Source organism: Hippocampus bargibanti, linkage group LG14, assembly GCF_051943395.1.
Source record: "Hippocampus bargibanti isolate YZ-2025 linkage group LG14, ASM5194339v1, whole genome shotgun sequence".
Lineage (NCBI taxonomy): Eukaryota > Metazoa > Chordata > Actinopteri > Syngnathiformes > Syngnathidae > Hippocampus > Hippocampus bargibanti.
Window position 1 is genome coordinate 19,111,310 of NC_142747.1, and position 14,763 is coordinate 19,126,072.

The 14,763-nt window shown below is 39.1% G+C and overlaps 2 protein-coding genes across 4 annotated transcripts; one reads left to right on the forward strand and one right to left on the reverse strand.

Annotated features, from left to right (window-relative positions):
• Positions 1–720: 720 nt before the first annotated feature.
• On the forward strand, positions 721–6,081 carry LOC148888690 (transmembrane 4 L6 family member 1). Of its 3 annotated transcripts, XM_089013420.1 has the most exons (6): positions 721–978; positions 1,853–2,045; positions 3,077–3,145; positions 4,259–4,413; positions 5,628–5,820; positions 5,953–6,081. In XM_089013420.1, exons 1-6 carry the CDS (start codon positions 794–796, stop codon positions 5,971–5,973), a joined length of 816 nt encoding a protein of 271 aa, XP_088869546.1. In that variant the 5' UTR covers positions 721–793; the 3' UTR covers positions 5,974–6,081. The 3 variants fall into 3 exon arrangements, with proteins under 3 accessions (XP_088869546.1, XP_088869544.1, XP_088869545.1); XM_089013418.1 differs by lacking the exon at positions 5,953–6,081 and having other exon boundaries at positions 5,628–5,879; XM_089013419.1 differs by lacking the exon at positions 5,953–6,081 and having other exon boundaries at positions 1,856–2,045; positions 5,628–5,879.
• On the reverse strand, positions 5,927–14,715 carry LOC148888691 (protein phosphatase 1 regulatory subunit 14A-like). The gene is made up of 4 exons (XM_089013422.1): positions 13,370–14,715; positions 8,843–8,923; positions 8,491–8,523; positions 5,927–7,856 (listed from the first exon to the last, which is right to left on the reverse strand). Exons 1-4 carry the CDS (start codon positions 13,583–13,585, stop codon positions 7,719–7,721), a joined length of 468 nt encoding a protein of 155 aa, XP_088869548.1. The 5' UTR covers positions 13,586–14,715; the 3' UTR covers positions 5,927–7,718.
• Between the last annotated feature and the right edge of the window lie 48 nt (positions 14,716–14,763).

The following is a 14,763-nucleotide window of genomic DNA, read 5'->3' on the forward strand; positions in this document are numbered from 1 at the left end:
TTTGTCTTTATTCGGAAGAGATAAATCCAGAGTTCTCCAAACCATTTCTTCTGTGTGAAGGACATTGTCCGCTTATTCAAAATAACTGACTGCATTTGACATTAAGAGCTAAAGAACCACATCCGTGGATGCTGTCAGTAAGTAAAGTGTCAAATTTGTGGCATAATATTTTTATGGGCCATTGCTGCAATGTTGGGACTCAAACTCAGACGACACGTTTTAAGAAGAACCAAAAATAGAAAAAACGAGAAGTGTTTATTTTCTTACTTGTTCGTTATTTTTAGCACAGGCATCAGCAACAGTTTTTTTTTATTATATTGTTGCTTGGTAGTTTGTCGTGTTACTCACTGTAATTTTAATTTTATTGGTGAATCAAATGCATCAAATGTTATCAGATTGTTTTTACATTTTTCCTATTGCTAATTTTATAGTAAACAGTATAGTTTATTTCTTTAATTATAATACCATAGCACATTTATTATACATAACATAAGGTATATTTTGTGTCGTTTTAAGGCTTAGAAAAGTAGAAAATTAGGTTTCATGGGCACCTGGGAACGGATTATTCTCATTTTAATGGTTTCCTATGGGAAATTATTTTCTGGGATACACACTTTTCACCTTACACACTCTGTCTGGGAACCAATTAAGTTCATAAGCCAAGGTATCACTGTAGTTGATATTTTTTCATGCTAATATTTGTAGGTTATATTATTTTATATGATGTTTGAATTTGCTTGCGAGTGAGTCTAATGGAATTATTGCTCCATATATTGCTGTCATATGTTGATGGATGAAATATAGTGTGATGGAAGTGTGTCCTCTTATGTTATTTTTGACGACAGGACACTTCCTGTTTCCTTATAAGGAAAGAGGACATTTCCTGCATCCTTATAAGGCAACGTGTGTCCGCGTGTCCTCCTATATACTCTTCAGCTTCCTCTTCTGGTCCACTCTGAGGTGGACGTCCATCATATGGTGAGTGCAGATTTATTTCATCATAAAGAAAATAGTAAACCCATTTTCCGATTCACTTTATAATAATAATAATAATAATAATAATAATAATAATAATAATAATAATAATAATAATAATAATACATTTCATTTATAAGCGCCTTTCAAAACTCTCAAGGTCACTTTACATATCCTCACAAATGTCACGGTGCCGGTGCCTATTCTCTGGGCGGTCGAGTGGGGACACCTTGAACCGGTTGCCAGCTAATCGCAACCGCCTGAAATCACATTCACACATAGGGGACATTTCCTGTAAAAACTTTTAGAAATAAAATGTATTATTATTATTATTATTGCTGTATCTATTAGCTAGCTAGCTATCTTTCTATCTATTTGAGTTACTTCCGGGTTGAGTGAACGCTGGCGCATGTGGCTGCCGCTACTCACCCACAGAAAAGCTTATCCTGTGACTGTAAAGTGACCTTGAGAGTTTTGAAAGGCGCTTAGAAATGAAATGTATTATTATTATTCTTTCATCAGAAAAAAATGAGTTAATTCCTAAATTATATGAGTTATATAAGTTTGAAATGAGGGCGGCTGTACATAATACAATGCAATACATAGTGGTTTATTGTAGAGCTTTAACAACAGCTGAGGCTGGATCAAAGCGCTAACATGGAAAAAAAAAGGAAATGCTGCACCCTTGTGGAAGGGAAAAAATTGCCAGAGGTCTGGCCGGCGCACTATCTGCACCCGAAAATTGAAATTTTGGTTTCCCTGCATTATCTTAGTGTTACTTTTCTCATTTCACACAATGATTTTGTCATCTCATCATGTGCATGCGGGTGTAAACCAAATTGGACTGACTCCAGATTCTTTGCTTGTCTTTTTTCAGCAGCTCAGATCTCAGGATGTGCGTATCCAGGTGTCTACGCTGCGTAGGCGTGGCTCTGGTTGCCCTGGCGATCGTATGCACTGTGACTAACATTCTGCTGCTGCTGCCTGAGCTGAAGATCCATTTCCTGTTGGAAGGTCACGTGACCAGAGAGGCCTCCTGGGCCACAGGATTTTGGAGCTCTGGACTCCTGGTGAGACCACAACCTCTTTGTCATGTTGCTATCGTGTGACTTTGTTTTGGGTGTCTTGTGATGTTTTGACAACTCTGTAACACCATTTGAATTTCCTTTTTGAATTTCTTTCGTCATTTGGTCACATTTTTTTTTTCAACGTATTCTGCTTTTATTTTTTGCTTTCATTCTGCAGTTATGAATTCTTGATTGGTTTTCTTTCCTAGTTGTTAGCTATATAGCTGATAGATAACCATAGCTATATATATATATATAGCTATGTATAGCTATATAGCTATATAGCTGATAGATAACCAGCTAGCTAGATAGCTAGCCAGCTAGCTAGCTAGCTAGCTGGTTATCTAGTATTCTGGTATTCTATCAGCTAGTCTATCTATAGATAGCCAGCTAGCTAGCCAGATAGATAACATACCAGCTGGCTAGCCAGCTAGATAACTAGCCAGCCAGCTAGATAGCGAGCCAGCTAGATAGCTAGCTAGCTAAAATGAAGAAAAACAATAAAATAACAAACTGTACCAAACTAAAGAAATTAAGCTATCTAGCCAGCCAGCTTGCTAGCCAGCTAAATAGCTAGCTAGCCAGCTGGATAGCCAGCTTGCCAGCCAGCTAGATAGCCAGCTAGCCAACTCGATAGCCAGCTACCAAACTAGATAGCCCGCGAGCCGGCTAGCCAGCCAGCTATCCTTGTAGCTAGCCAGATGGCTAGCCAGCTAGCTAGCTAGCTAAACAGCTGGCTAGCCATCTAGATAGCTAGATAGCCAGATAGCTAGCCAATTAGATAGCTAACTACCCAGCTGGCTAGCCAGATAGCTTAATTTCTTTGGTTTGGTACAGTTTGTTATTTTAATGTTTTTTCTTCATTTTTCAGCATTTTTTTTAACATTTGGTTGATTTATTTAATTTGGTTGCACTGGTTTAACATGGCAAATAATTTTCAATTATTTCCTTAAAAATCCTTATTAATCATAGCTTTAGTTTATTTCATATACATGTGTGTTTTTTTTTGTGTTTTTTTTTTTTTGCATTTTCAGGTTGTGATTGGGGCTCGGGCATTTTTGCAAAGTCGCCAAACACCAGGATGTTGCGCCTTCAGGGCACAGGTAACACCTCATGCTTATCAGTGTACGGATTATTCATGGTAGTCGTAAAATATGTTTTCAGGCTTAACTACGGCAGAGATAAAACATTGACTTAAAAAAAATATCTTGATGAATTTATTTTGAGCACCCAATCGTTGAAACCCTTTTGGGTTAATTCAATGGAGTATTTTTTTTTTACTATGGCTTTATATTTGCTATCACAATTGTGTATTTCTAGTATTTCTACCCATCTGTACTCACCTTTACATAACTTTACTGAAGATACAGAGAACAATGGTCTGCTAACTTTATGTTTCCTAATTTAAAACAGATTTTTTTGTCAGATTTTTGTCTGTTTTTGCAGACAGTGTATTGTAGGTCTTCAAATACCTGACATGTTTCTGACAAAGGCGGAAGTATACGCCAAAACATGTCAGGTATTTGAACACCCACAATACACTGTCTGTATGAAAAAAATATCTGTTTTAAACTAGATATTAAGTAGACAGGATGAACTTAATACAACTTTTATGTTTCTTATTTCATATTTCATTTATGTATTTATTTATTTAGCGATCGATCTATTTATTTATGTGTGTTTATTTATTTATTTTATGTACTTATTTTTATGTATTTATTTGTATATATTTATTTATTTGTATGTATTTATCAATTTATTCATCTATTTACTCATTCGTTTTTTCATTTATTTATATATTTGTGTATTTATTTTTTTATGTGAGTGTGTGTTTGTTTTCTATGCATTTATTTATTTTTATGTATGTATGTATTTATTTAGTCATGTATTTATTCATTTATTTATTTCCTTATTTGTGTGTGTGTGTGCGTGTGCGTGTGTGTGTGTGTGTGTGTGTGTGTGTGTGTGTGTGTGTGTGTGTTTGTCTATGTATTTATTTCTTTTTACGTATGTATATATTTTTATGTATTTATTTATATGTGTTATAAATGTTACTTCTGGGTAGAGTGAATGCTGGCCCGAATGGCTGTCACTGCTCACTCTCACAAAAAAAAAAAACATCCAGTGTCTGTAAAGTGTCCTTGAGAGTTTTGAAAGGCGCTTAGAAATTAAATGTATTATTATTCTTATTATTCTTATTATTATTTTGTGTGCAGATGTTGCGCCAGGCGTTGTATTCGTGTGTTTGTCTGCTGTCGTCTGCTTTCTGCTGTCTGGTTAGCATCACAGGGCTGGTCCAAGGTCCTCTTTGTCTCCACAACACTACAAGTGGATCAGCCTGGGGGGTACCACTTAAACCCACCCCTGACAGGTAACACGCAATCACCATTTGTACACACACATCTACTATCAGTATTATTCCTACTAATACTTCAATCGGATTTCTACTTAGAATACAAATGTTAGTTGTAGTGATATCCTTCTTATCCTCATGTACTAGTAAAACTAGTAGTACTAGTAAAACAGCCTAACAATTGGCGAAACATATTTTCCTGCATATATAAAATTCAACCTTCCATGCTGGACTTTGAACACTATGAGCTTCTACAATTAGGCATACGTCACACACTAGTTCAAAGGCAGAGTGTAGACTGCAAGGTTAAAGTATCCCATCAATCAGGCTCCACAAACAACCTGCACAAGCCATCTGTACACTTGATGCAAGAAGGTGTCAACCCAGCTGAACAGAACACAATTGATGAGGAACTAGGTAAAATTATCACAGGGAAAGCACCTACAAGGGATCATTCCTTAAGATGGTGAAAGAAGAAGGCTACGTTCCTCATCGAGTGTTTAATGCTGATCAAACCGGCCGCTCCATTCCATCAAGCCATCAACGACCATCACGAAGGTAAATAAAACCACTTTATTATACCGTACAGTTTATTTCTTTAATTATAATACCATAGCACATTTATTATACATAAAATAAGGTATATTTTGCGTAGTTTTAAGGCTTAGAAAATTAGAAAGTAGTAAATCATGTTTTATGGGGACCTGGGAACGGATTATTCTCATTTTAATGGTTTCCTATGGGAAATTAAATTTCGGGATACACACTTTTTGCCTTACACACTCTGTCTGGGAACCTATTAAGTTCGTAAGCCAAGGTATCACTGTATTCGATGAGCCTTTTCGGCAGATAGATAGCCAGAAAAAGCCGAGAATCATCTACCACGACTTTGAATTATGGTTTATGATTATGGCTCGATATCGGCAAGGCAAGATGGCGGACGACGAAAGTTAAAACATCTGAAGGAAAACGAGCAGTTTTAAATCGCTGTTTAATTCATTTCTTTCTTTAGCTTTTGTCACAGAAGTATGTTACATGTGGCGCAGATCATGTAGCAATATGCGCTAATCGTAATAGACTTACGCCATTACAAAATTGCGCCAGGGGCCGTCAAAATATGTAAATGGCGCAGCCCAGAATGCATCTTTGTTACCACGTGATTGTTCTAGTATCAGAAACAAAACAACAGTTACTAGTGTTGTACTTATTTATGACCGTTACCGTTACTATAGGGACGCCGGCTATCTATACAACACAAGTCTGTGGTCGGGTGTATGTTTGGAACCCAAGGGTGTCGTCCAGTGGAATGTAGTTCTCTTCAGCATACTAGGGGGCGCCAGTGGGCTGCAAGCGCTCCTATGCGCCGCTAACGTCATCAACACACTGCTGGGCGTCGTCTTGGGACGCGGTGCGGGCGACAATAAGGTAAAGGCGAACTTTATTGTATTCAAAGGCATTATAAAAATCAAATGGGGTGTTTGAAATTTTAAAAAAAAAGGATTTTAAAACACGCACTATGTGTACGAGCGTGTAAATCTGGGTGTTTATGTGTTTCAGGTGCGACCTGCTTCAGTGTGACATCACGGTGACGTCACAGGGACAAGACCATTTGTCGATTTTTATTTTCTTGACTGATGCACTTTACAATGAATGAAGCTAAATTAACAAGGCGAAACTTGAAGAAAATAAAATTGTCCATTTTTTTAACACAACTTAAAGGACAACCGACACCTGCGCACAAGTTGTGTCCATAATTTGTAAAATCACTTCAAATGACTTTTACTGAGAGTATTTTACAAAGATTCCACCGCATATAGCTATATTTTAAGTTTTAAGACTGGCGCTGAATATTCAGGAAGTCTTGTTTTCGAGTTGGTGACTATACCTGACGTGACGTCACGGAGGGAACGCCCCTGACCGAGAAAGCAACACAAAATGCATTTTGGGTACTTTGTTTGGTCTGAAAATTTCGGATTGATGGTGAAATTAGAAGGAAAAAACATAAATAACGCGATGGTGAATCGTTGTGTGTTGCACCAAGACTACTATTTGATACTAGTTGACACAAATTCCCAGCAGATAAATCAGCCCATTTTCAACGGAGCTTTGGTGCCATCTTCTGCATTTACTGCGTGCTACATTTCTGTCCAGATGCCTCAAAATGACACGGAATAAATTATTTAATCAATTGCAAACATGTATGCTTTCCTCTTCAGAACTATTTGAATCATATTCATAACTGGATGAGTAACAAGAAAGCATCTTCTCCGAATCTGAAGCCATTGTTTTGATTCTTGAGCAAGGCAAGACGTCCTGGCGTGATGTCACGAACAAGGGGGCGGGACCTTCTGAAACTCGCCATCCCGATGTAATTTTGAAGTAGTTTAATAAAGGAAAAAAAAGTCGGCAGCCATTTTGTCTGTGGAGAACGGCTTCACTCTCTCTCTGTCTGTAAACCCCTGATTGATGGGATATTTTAACCTTGCAGTCTACACTCTGCTTTTGAACTATCAAAGTTGAAACGAGTCCAAATTTCAGTGTTTTCTATCCATTTTATCACTCTCTGTCGTCTGCCTGGCTCTTTAATGTTTAACCCCCTCACTGCTACATTTTTGACCAATCAAATGGCTTTAATCGATGTCTGGGGGCGGGGAATAGAGGACAAAACAAGTCGGCTGCCATTTTCTTGATAGAACAGGGTCGTTCGCGAACGACACATCACACATTGTGGCAGCTCCGTATGTATCCCGAAAAATAGTTCATATGCCAAGGTAAAATTTTCATAAATTTAACGTTCGTAAACCGAAAAGTTCGTAAGCCAAGGTGTTTGTAAAGCGAGTATCACTGTATGTGTGCATTTTGTATCCGTGTATTATGTGGTGTGTCTATGATGTTATTTATTGTGTATTTATGTGGCATTCGTTTGTATTATATTTAATCTGAGTTAATTAGGCCTAGAGTGTATCAGTGCGTAAATGTGATGGCATATTATAAAAAACAGGAATATCCAAACACAGGCAGCTTTGTGAGTGTTTGTGAGGTGACATCACATGTTGATGTTTCAAACAGACGCGTGCGTGTGGTTCCAGGAAACCAGGAAATGACACGTCAAAAAAGAGACATCAGATTGTTTGTCAAGCGAAAGAAATAATGTGGGATCATCATCATCATCATCATCAAAGTTGTGATGGTCCACTTTTTGTTGTGCTTTGAGGTTCTTGCTGGTTCTGGAAGATATCTTAGAGAAAGAAAACACTTGATGGATGCAGGATTTGGGTGTGATTGTTTTGTGGTCCAGTCTTCTTCCTGCCTTGCTCGCTGCCTCAGTGCAGCATCTCCCTGTCGGCCGATCCGGGACGGGTGGGATAGATGTGGAGCTGTGGTAGGTCGATGCCGTCGTTGTGTAGCTCCTCCTGTTTCTGGAGGCCGTGAAGTTTAGTCACCAAATCCCTGATGAATTCCTGCATACAGGAATACATACTGTACATCCTTCTTGTAGATTTAGAGAATAAATCACCAAAAAGTCCATCTGAACTAAATTGCAGTAATAATAATCATAATACATTTCATTTATAAGCGTCTTTCAAAACTCTAAAGGTCACTTTACAGTCACATGATAAGTTTTTTTCTGTGGGTGAGCAGTGGCAGCCACACACGCCAGCGTTCACTCAACCCAGAATAACACAAATAGATAGAAAGCTATCTAGCAGCTATCTAGCTAGTTAATAGCTAGCTATCTAGCTATCTCATGGATAGATATATAGCTAATAGATAGCTAGCTAGGTAGCTAATAGATAGCAAGATATAATAATTATAATAATAATAATAATAATTAATAATGATACATTTGATTTCTAAGCGCCTCTCAAAGCTCTCAAGGTCACTTTACAGTCACAGGATACGTTTTTCTGTGGGTGAGCAGCGGCAGCCACACGCGCCAGCGTTCACTCAACCCGGAAGTAACTCAAATAGATAGAAAGCTAGCTAAGAGTTAGCTAATAATCCCTCAACCCAAAAGTAACTCAAATAGAAAGAAAGTTAGCTAGCTAGCTAACTAAGAGTTGGCTAATAATCACTCAATACTGTTTTGTTTACCTCTGTGTTGCTGTTACAAGAGTGAAGAATCCCCTGGAATGGACACACGCACACACACACACACACACACACACACACACACACACACACACACACACACACACACACACACACACACACACACACACACACACAAAGATGAACATATGTGAAGACAAAAAACATAAAACGGCATTGATTCTTATCACTTTGTGAGGTAAGAATTTGTAAATATTGTATATTAGAACGAGTAGTGATCGATTTTTAGGCTAAAAGCTAACAATATGAACTTTTGAGACATATTTTGCTTGTGTAAATATACTGTATGTCTCGTTCAATCTGAAATTAACTCAATGAAAGGGAAGAGCGCCACCTGGAGTCTATGTGTCCTTTCTGCATCTGTCTTTAGATCCAGAAGTTCGTCGATATTCACTTCCTCGGGCATTTCCTCCTCCTGATCAACAACAACAGCAAAGTTCAGTGAACCGTAATTTCCTCCCAACGGGCGAACGTGCTAAAAATTACAAATGTACGACTGCACTTCCTCAGGGAGCCTGCGGGTGGCGACAGAATCAAACGAAAGAAGATCGCAGGTACGTTTTATGATTTCATTGACTGTATGCTGTGTTTCCCTTTCTCACACACGCCAGTGCAATGTGGGTTTATTTGTCATTCCTTTTGCTCCACGACTTTCCTGTGACATTCTCAGTCTGCTCTGTCCATATAAGGTCAGTAGCGAAGGACACGCGAGTGACAGATGAGTGTGTGCTGGGTGGACGTTTGTGCGTGTCAAAGCAGGGATATACAGGACATGTTTGTTGATTCCTCAAAAGTCAGGGTCTCCCCAACATTGATGTTATCTCATTCGCCGCTATTCACAAATCTATTCGGGAATTGAAGATATGACATAGAACGCCATTCCCAAATGTATTCGGGTTTTGTTTTTTCTTGCAGGGATGCCGATAAAGCGCTGGCCAGACCTCTGGTAATGTTTTTCCCTTCCACGAGGGGGGCAACGTTTTCCTTTTTTCCATGTTAGCGCTTTGTTGCAGCTTTAGTAGTATTTTCCATCCTGGTAGCTATCTATTTAGTTAGTAGTTATCTATTAGCTAGCTAGCTAACTTTCTATCTATTTGAGTTATTCCGGGTTGAGTGAACGCTGGCTCGTGTTGCTATCTACCTAACTAGCTAGCTATGTGCTATATACTAGCTATCTAGCTAGCTATCTATTAGTTATCTATTAGCAAGCTCACTTTCTATCTATTTGAGTTATTCCGGGTTGAGTCAACGCTGGCTCATGTTGCTATCTATCAGCTATCTACCTAGCTATTTGTTTTGCCCCAAAAAATTGACATACAATCAAACCTCGGTTTTTGACCATAATCCGTTCCAGAAACCTGTTCTAAAACCGATTTGGTCAAAAACTAAAACTTTTCCCATTATAATCAATGTCTGCTTTTTTAAAAATCTAACTTTGTGACTGCTTTATTCACTACATATGAAAGTTATCCATATTAAGGGCTTTGTTACAGCTTCAACTGTTGTTAAAGCGCTATATAAATCAATATGTATTGTATTGTATTGTATTTATATGAGGCTCTGTTGTTTATCTGCTGCAGACATCAGTGTGATGTCATCACAGCCAACTGATGAAGTGTGCGTGTGTTCAGAGACTGATTTGTGGTGTCAGCAAGTGTTGCTTTACACACACACACACACACACACACACACACACACACACACACACACACACACACACACACACACACACACACACACACACACACACACACACTAATCTGTGTGTTGGTCCATAATAGATGCTCCATTTGACCTCGTTAGGTTAATGCTGACTTCTTTGTGTGTGACTGTGAGTTGTGTGTACAAGTGTGTATAGTGTGGGGGAAGGTACACTCTAGGAAACACACCAGCTGCAACACAAGACAAAAACACCAGCCCGCATTTGTGTACACATTTTAACATCACACGTAGTTGTAGAAGTACTTTAGTACTAGTACTAGTAGTAGTCAACAATTACCACTGTTAACAGTTGTTGTAGTAGTAGCTTGTAACAGACGTGCACATTCCATCATGACGTCTCTGATCCACTGGTGAAAAGGAGGCTTTCATCCTCTCCTCTTTTCATCTAGAACTGCTTCATGTAATAAAGTGTTTGTCTTGTATGCAAACATAGGGGAAAGTCGTTAAGATCGCACAACTGTCCATCTTTTTATGTTCCTGTTGTGTTTATTATTTTGTTTTGTGTTGACTATTATGTGCTTGGTTACAGCTGCTGCTGTTGTGAACGCACTATACAAATTAGATGATTGTATTGTATTGTATTGTATTGTATTGTATTGTATTGTGTGTGGAGGAACAGTGGAAGTGCACTCTGGAGTAGTACAAGTACCAGTGATAGTGTAGTATTAGGAGTCAGTAATGGTTTAACAGTCAGACTATTTGTGTAAGTAGTAGTAGTAGTAGTAGTAATAGTAGTAGTAGCAGTAACCCTAATACTAATTCTAAATGAATGGGGGGCCACAAAGGATGGTCCATATATTATTACTAACACACACACACACACACACACACACACACACAAAACAGGAAGACAGATGTCAAGCTAATAAATCAATAGCGCTAATAGCCGTTCGCATCTGTCTTCTTCTTTGTCCGATTCCAGTTGGCCTTTATTTGCGTGTCGAAGGCTTCCCCCAATTGGGTGCCCGGTTGTGTCATTGATCGACGACTCGTTGGATAAAAACAATCATTGGCACAATCACATTCCCAATGGAACATCAACACCTTTGCGGCTAACGTTAGCATGTCTTTACCAGGGTGTGTCCAGTGTGTGTATGTATATTGTATGCAGTGATGGATTAGTCTGCGTGTGTGTGTCTGTGCATTTGTGTGTATGTATTAATGTGTGTGAGGATTGTGGGTATTTATGTCTATTTGTGTGTAGTGACATGTTGGAGACTAAAAGTGTGTGTAAAATCATTTTTTATGAGTTTCATAAATATAGTTTTTCATATTTGAAATTAGGTTCTTACGGGGAATCCTTTGCACACTTAGTCCCCACCATGCTGCAAAAACGTGAGTGTATGTGTGTTTGTGTGTGTGTGTGTGTGTGTGTGTGTGTGTGTGTGTGTGTGTGTGTGTGTGTGTGTGTGTGTGTGTGTGTATGCTACCAAAGCTAGTGCTTGATACACACAGCACTCGATGAAGCATCTGGAGTTTGTGTACTAAGTGTCATAACATTCTCAGATATATCTGTGTTTTACGTGTATGTGCCCAGATGCAACGTTTGACAGGAAATGAAGCAAACGGGGCAGATGTAATTATCTATTTATCACGCGCACACACGCACACACACACACACACATAGACACTAACAGACAGTCCAGAAACACACACAGACACTTTAACTGGGTAACATCAGGAGGCAAATAATTGTCTTCCTCCAGCTCCTTACCTTCATCCATTATGCACCACGTCGTGTGTGTGTGTGTGTGTGTGTGTGTGTGTGTGTGTGTGTGTGTGTGTGTGTGTGTGTGTGTGTGTGTGTGTGTGTGTGTGTGTGTGTGTGTGTGTGTGTGTGTGTGTGTGTGTGTGTGTATGTGTGTAAAATGAACAAAGACAACCATTTGGATATGGACGCTCACATGATCAATCTGACCAAAATGTCCACCGTGTGATGTCAAAAAGCACTACAGTAGTTGGATATCTACACAATAACACATGAACCCGCACACCCACACATTGCCTGCAGCTGCGTCTGCGCTGTCAGCTCCACTTTGTGTCCACCCTGAACATGGCAGTCTTCCAATCCTCCGTGAGATCTTTCATTACATTGGACTGTTTTTTTTTTCAATCGAACAAACAATTTATTTTCATACTCTGACACAAAGTAAAACAATTTCATCTGTGCAGTCAACATTCACATACATAGCTTCTTGTTTTTTTTAAGGACAACCGACACCTGCGGACAAGTTGCGTCCATAATTTGTAAAATCACTTCAAATGACTTCTACAGAGAGTATTTTACAAAGATTCCACCGCATATAGCTATATTTTACGTTTTAATACTCACGCTGAATATTCAGGAAGTCTTGTTTTCGAGTTGATGACGATTCCCTAATGACGTCACAGGGGGAACGCCCCTGATCGGCGAGAAAGCGACACACAATGCATTTTGGGTATTTTTTTTTTCCGTCTGAAAACACCGTGTTGATGGCGAAATTAGAAGGAAAACACGTCTTGCATTGCTGGAGAATCAAAACAATGGCTTTAGATTCAGAGAATATGCTTTTTTGTTACACATCTAGTTATGAATATGATTCAAATAGTTCTGAAGAGGAAAGCATACGTGTTTGCAATCGATTAAAGAATTTATTCCGTGCCATTTTGAGGCAACATTGGGGGGAAATGTATCACCCAAAAAGAGGCAAAAAATGGCGTCCAAGCTCTGAGGAATTTATCAGCCTGTGGAAACGGGCTGATTAATTCCTTCCATGGAGCTTGGTTGCCCTCTTCTGGCGGCTTTTTGGTGCAACACGAGGTTTTCAGACCAAACAAGTACAGCAAAATACATTGATGTGATGGAAGGACTGCTACAATGTGTCTTTTTTTTTGGTCAGGGGCGTTCCTTCAGTGACGTCACGTGGGGATCGTCACTAACTCAAAAACAAGACTTCCTGAATATTCAGCGCAAGTCTTAAAACGTAAAATATAGCTATATGCGGTGGAATCTTATTAAAATACGCTCAGTAGAAGTCATTTGAAGCCATTTTACAAATTACGGACACAACTTGTCCGAAGACGTCGGCTGTCTTTTAAGAATCCACGGCATTTCATCAGGACCATGACAGCATATCACGTAGTTAAATCCGGCACTCACCCGGCCCCTGTAGAGTTCATCCAGGCCACAGTCGATCCACTTCTCCACGTCCAGCCTCCTCTGGAGCTCCTTGCGATTGTACTTTACAGTAACCCGAGCCTGGCGCCGCTGAAGGCTATGAGCCCCCGGCTCGCGTCCGCCGCCGCTTCGAGCCCGGTTGGGCGACTGATGGTTGCACACCTTGTTGACCCGACGCCCCACCCGGTTCGCCGCCATCAGACGCAAAAAAAAACGGACAATGCTTTAAGATCTAAAATAATTAGATGAATAAAAATAACAACTGAAACGAACACGTTAGATCTAAAATTTAAGTGAAGGGGTAACAAATTTGAGAATGACAGTGGAAAAAATACTTGAAAATAAATGCATGAAAATTACGAGAAGGGATATTGTGTCCGGCGCATCTACAGACATTGGACGCGTAAAGGCACCAGGGTGGGGAACCACGCGTTTGCTCGCGTTGCCTTCAGATGCTATGGGAATCTGAGTCATCCCAATGCTCTCTTTGACTTTCTATCTACCCAAAAATTGTATTTTATTGCTAACATAAGAAGAAAAACACATCCGAGTAATCAATGACATAATTATTATATTTACGTTAGATGTGTTCTACCAAATGTGCTTAGTTTCTGGATTCTGGAATTTAACGAATAGAGTGTAAAGGCAGCATAAAGGTTCATATTCCTGATGTGTCCTAGCGCCGACCTTTCGTTGACATTTCGCTTGGGAAAAAAACGCTTGAAAGGTAAGCAACAGCGCCCCCGTGGGGTTAGTTTAAATACCTAATGTAATCTTTATGATTATGTGGATTGGAGCGTTTGATGATTATTTGTTCTGTTTTAATTCCTCGTTACGTTGAAGAAGTTTATCCGACTGTATTTTACAATTTAAATGCCATGTCAAATCAAAAAAAGTAATTAAAACAAAAGTCAGAGAAGTGACCAAACGTGTACATAGTGCAAGTATCAAGAAAGTCATATTGATATATGTAGCTGTATTGCATCAACCCATATTTACAGTACAAGTGTCAAGTGTCCAGTTTTGTGTGTGTGTGTGTGTGTGTGTGTGTGTGTGTGTGTGTGTGTAATATGTAATGATGTTTGGTACAATCTTTATAATCCAGATTAGTACAATGTAAACAATCGGAGACGTGTAATTCTTGTTTTTTTCCCCGTTGAGCAATACTCTTCGCTAATTGGCTAGGACCCGTCACGTGGTTGGTGTTTGTTGTCTCAATTGAAATGCTAACAAAAATTAAAATGATAAATTAACTGCTGACGGGCATGGTTCTCTGTTCCTGTTGTTGTGGTAAATGATTTATTCAATTGAATCATAACAAAATCAATAAACATGATTTTGTTTGAAAACATCACGTACTTTTTGTGGGCGTGGCC

What these genes read in the sequence shown, in the direction of transcription:
- LOC148888691 (XM_089013422.1), bottom strand. Translation starts at nt 13,585, where the DNA reads ATGGCGGCGAACCGGGTGGGGCGTCGGGTCAACAAGGTGTGCAACCAT. An exon ending in ATGAACTCTACAGGGGCCGG is followed by an intron (nt 8,924 to 13,369) that starts GTGAGTGCCGGA and finishes GTTGTTGATCAG; the next exon opens with GAGGAGGAAATGCCCGAGGA. An exon ending in AAAGGACACATAGACTCCAG is followed by an intron (nt 8,524 to 8,842) that starts GTGGCGCTCTTC and finishes TGTCCATTCCAG; the next exon opens with GGGATTCTTCACTCTTGTAA.
- LOC148888690 (XM_089013418.1), top strand. Translation starts at nt 794, where the DNA reads ATGAAATATAGTGTGATGGAAGTGTGTCCTCTTATGTTATTTTTGACG. An exon ending in TTTGGAGCTCTGGACTCCTG is followed by an intron (nt 2,046 to 3,076) that starts GTGAGACCACAA and finishes TTGCATTTTCAG; the next exon opens with GTTGTGATTGGGGCTCGGGC. An exon ending in GTTGCGCCTTCAGGGCACAG is followed by an intron (nt 3,146 to 4,258) that starts GTAACACCTCAT and finishes TTTTGTGTGCAG; the next exon opens with ATGTTGCGCCAGGCGTTGTA.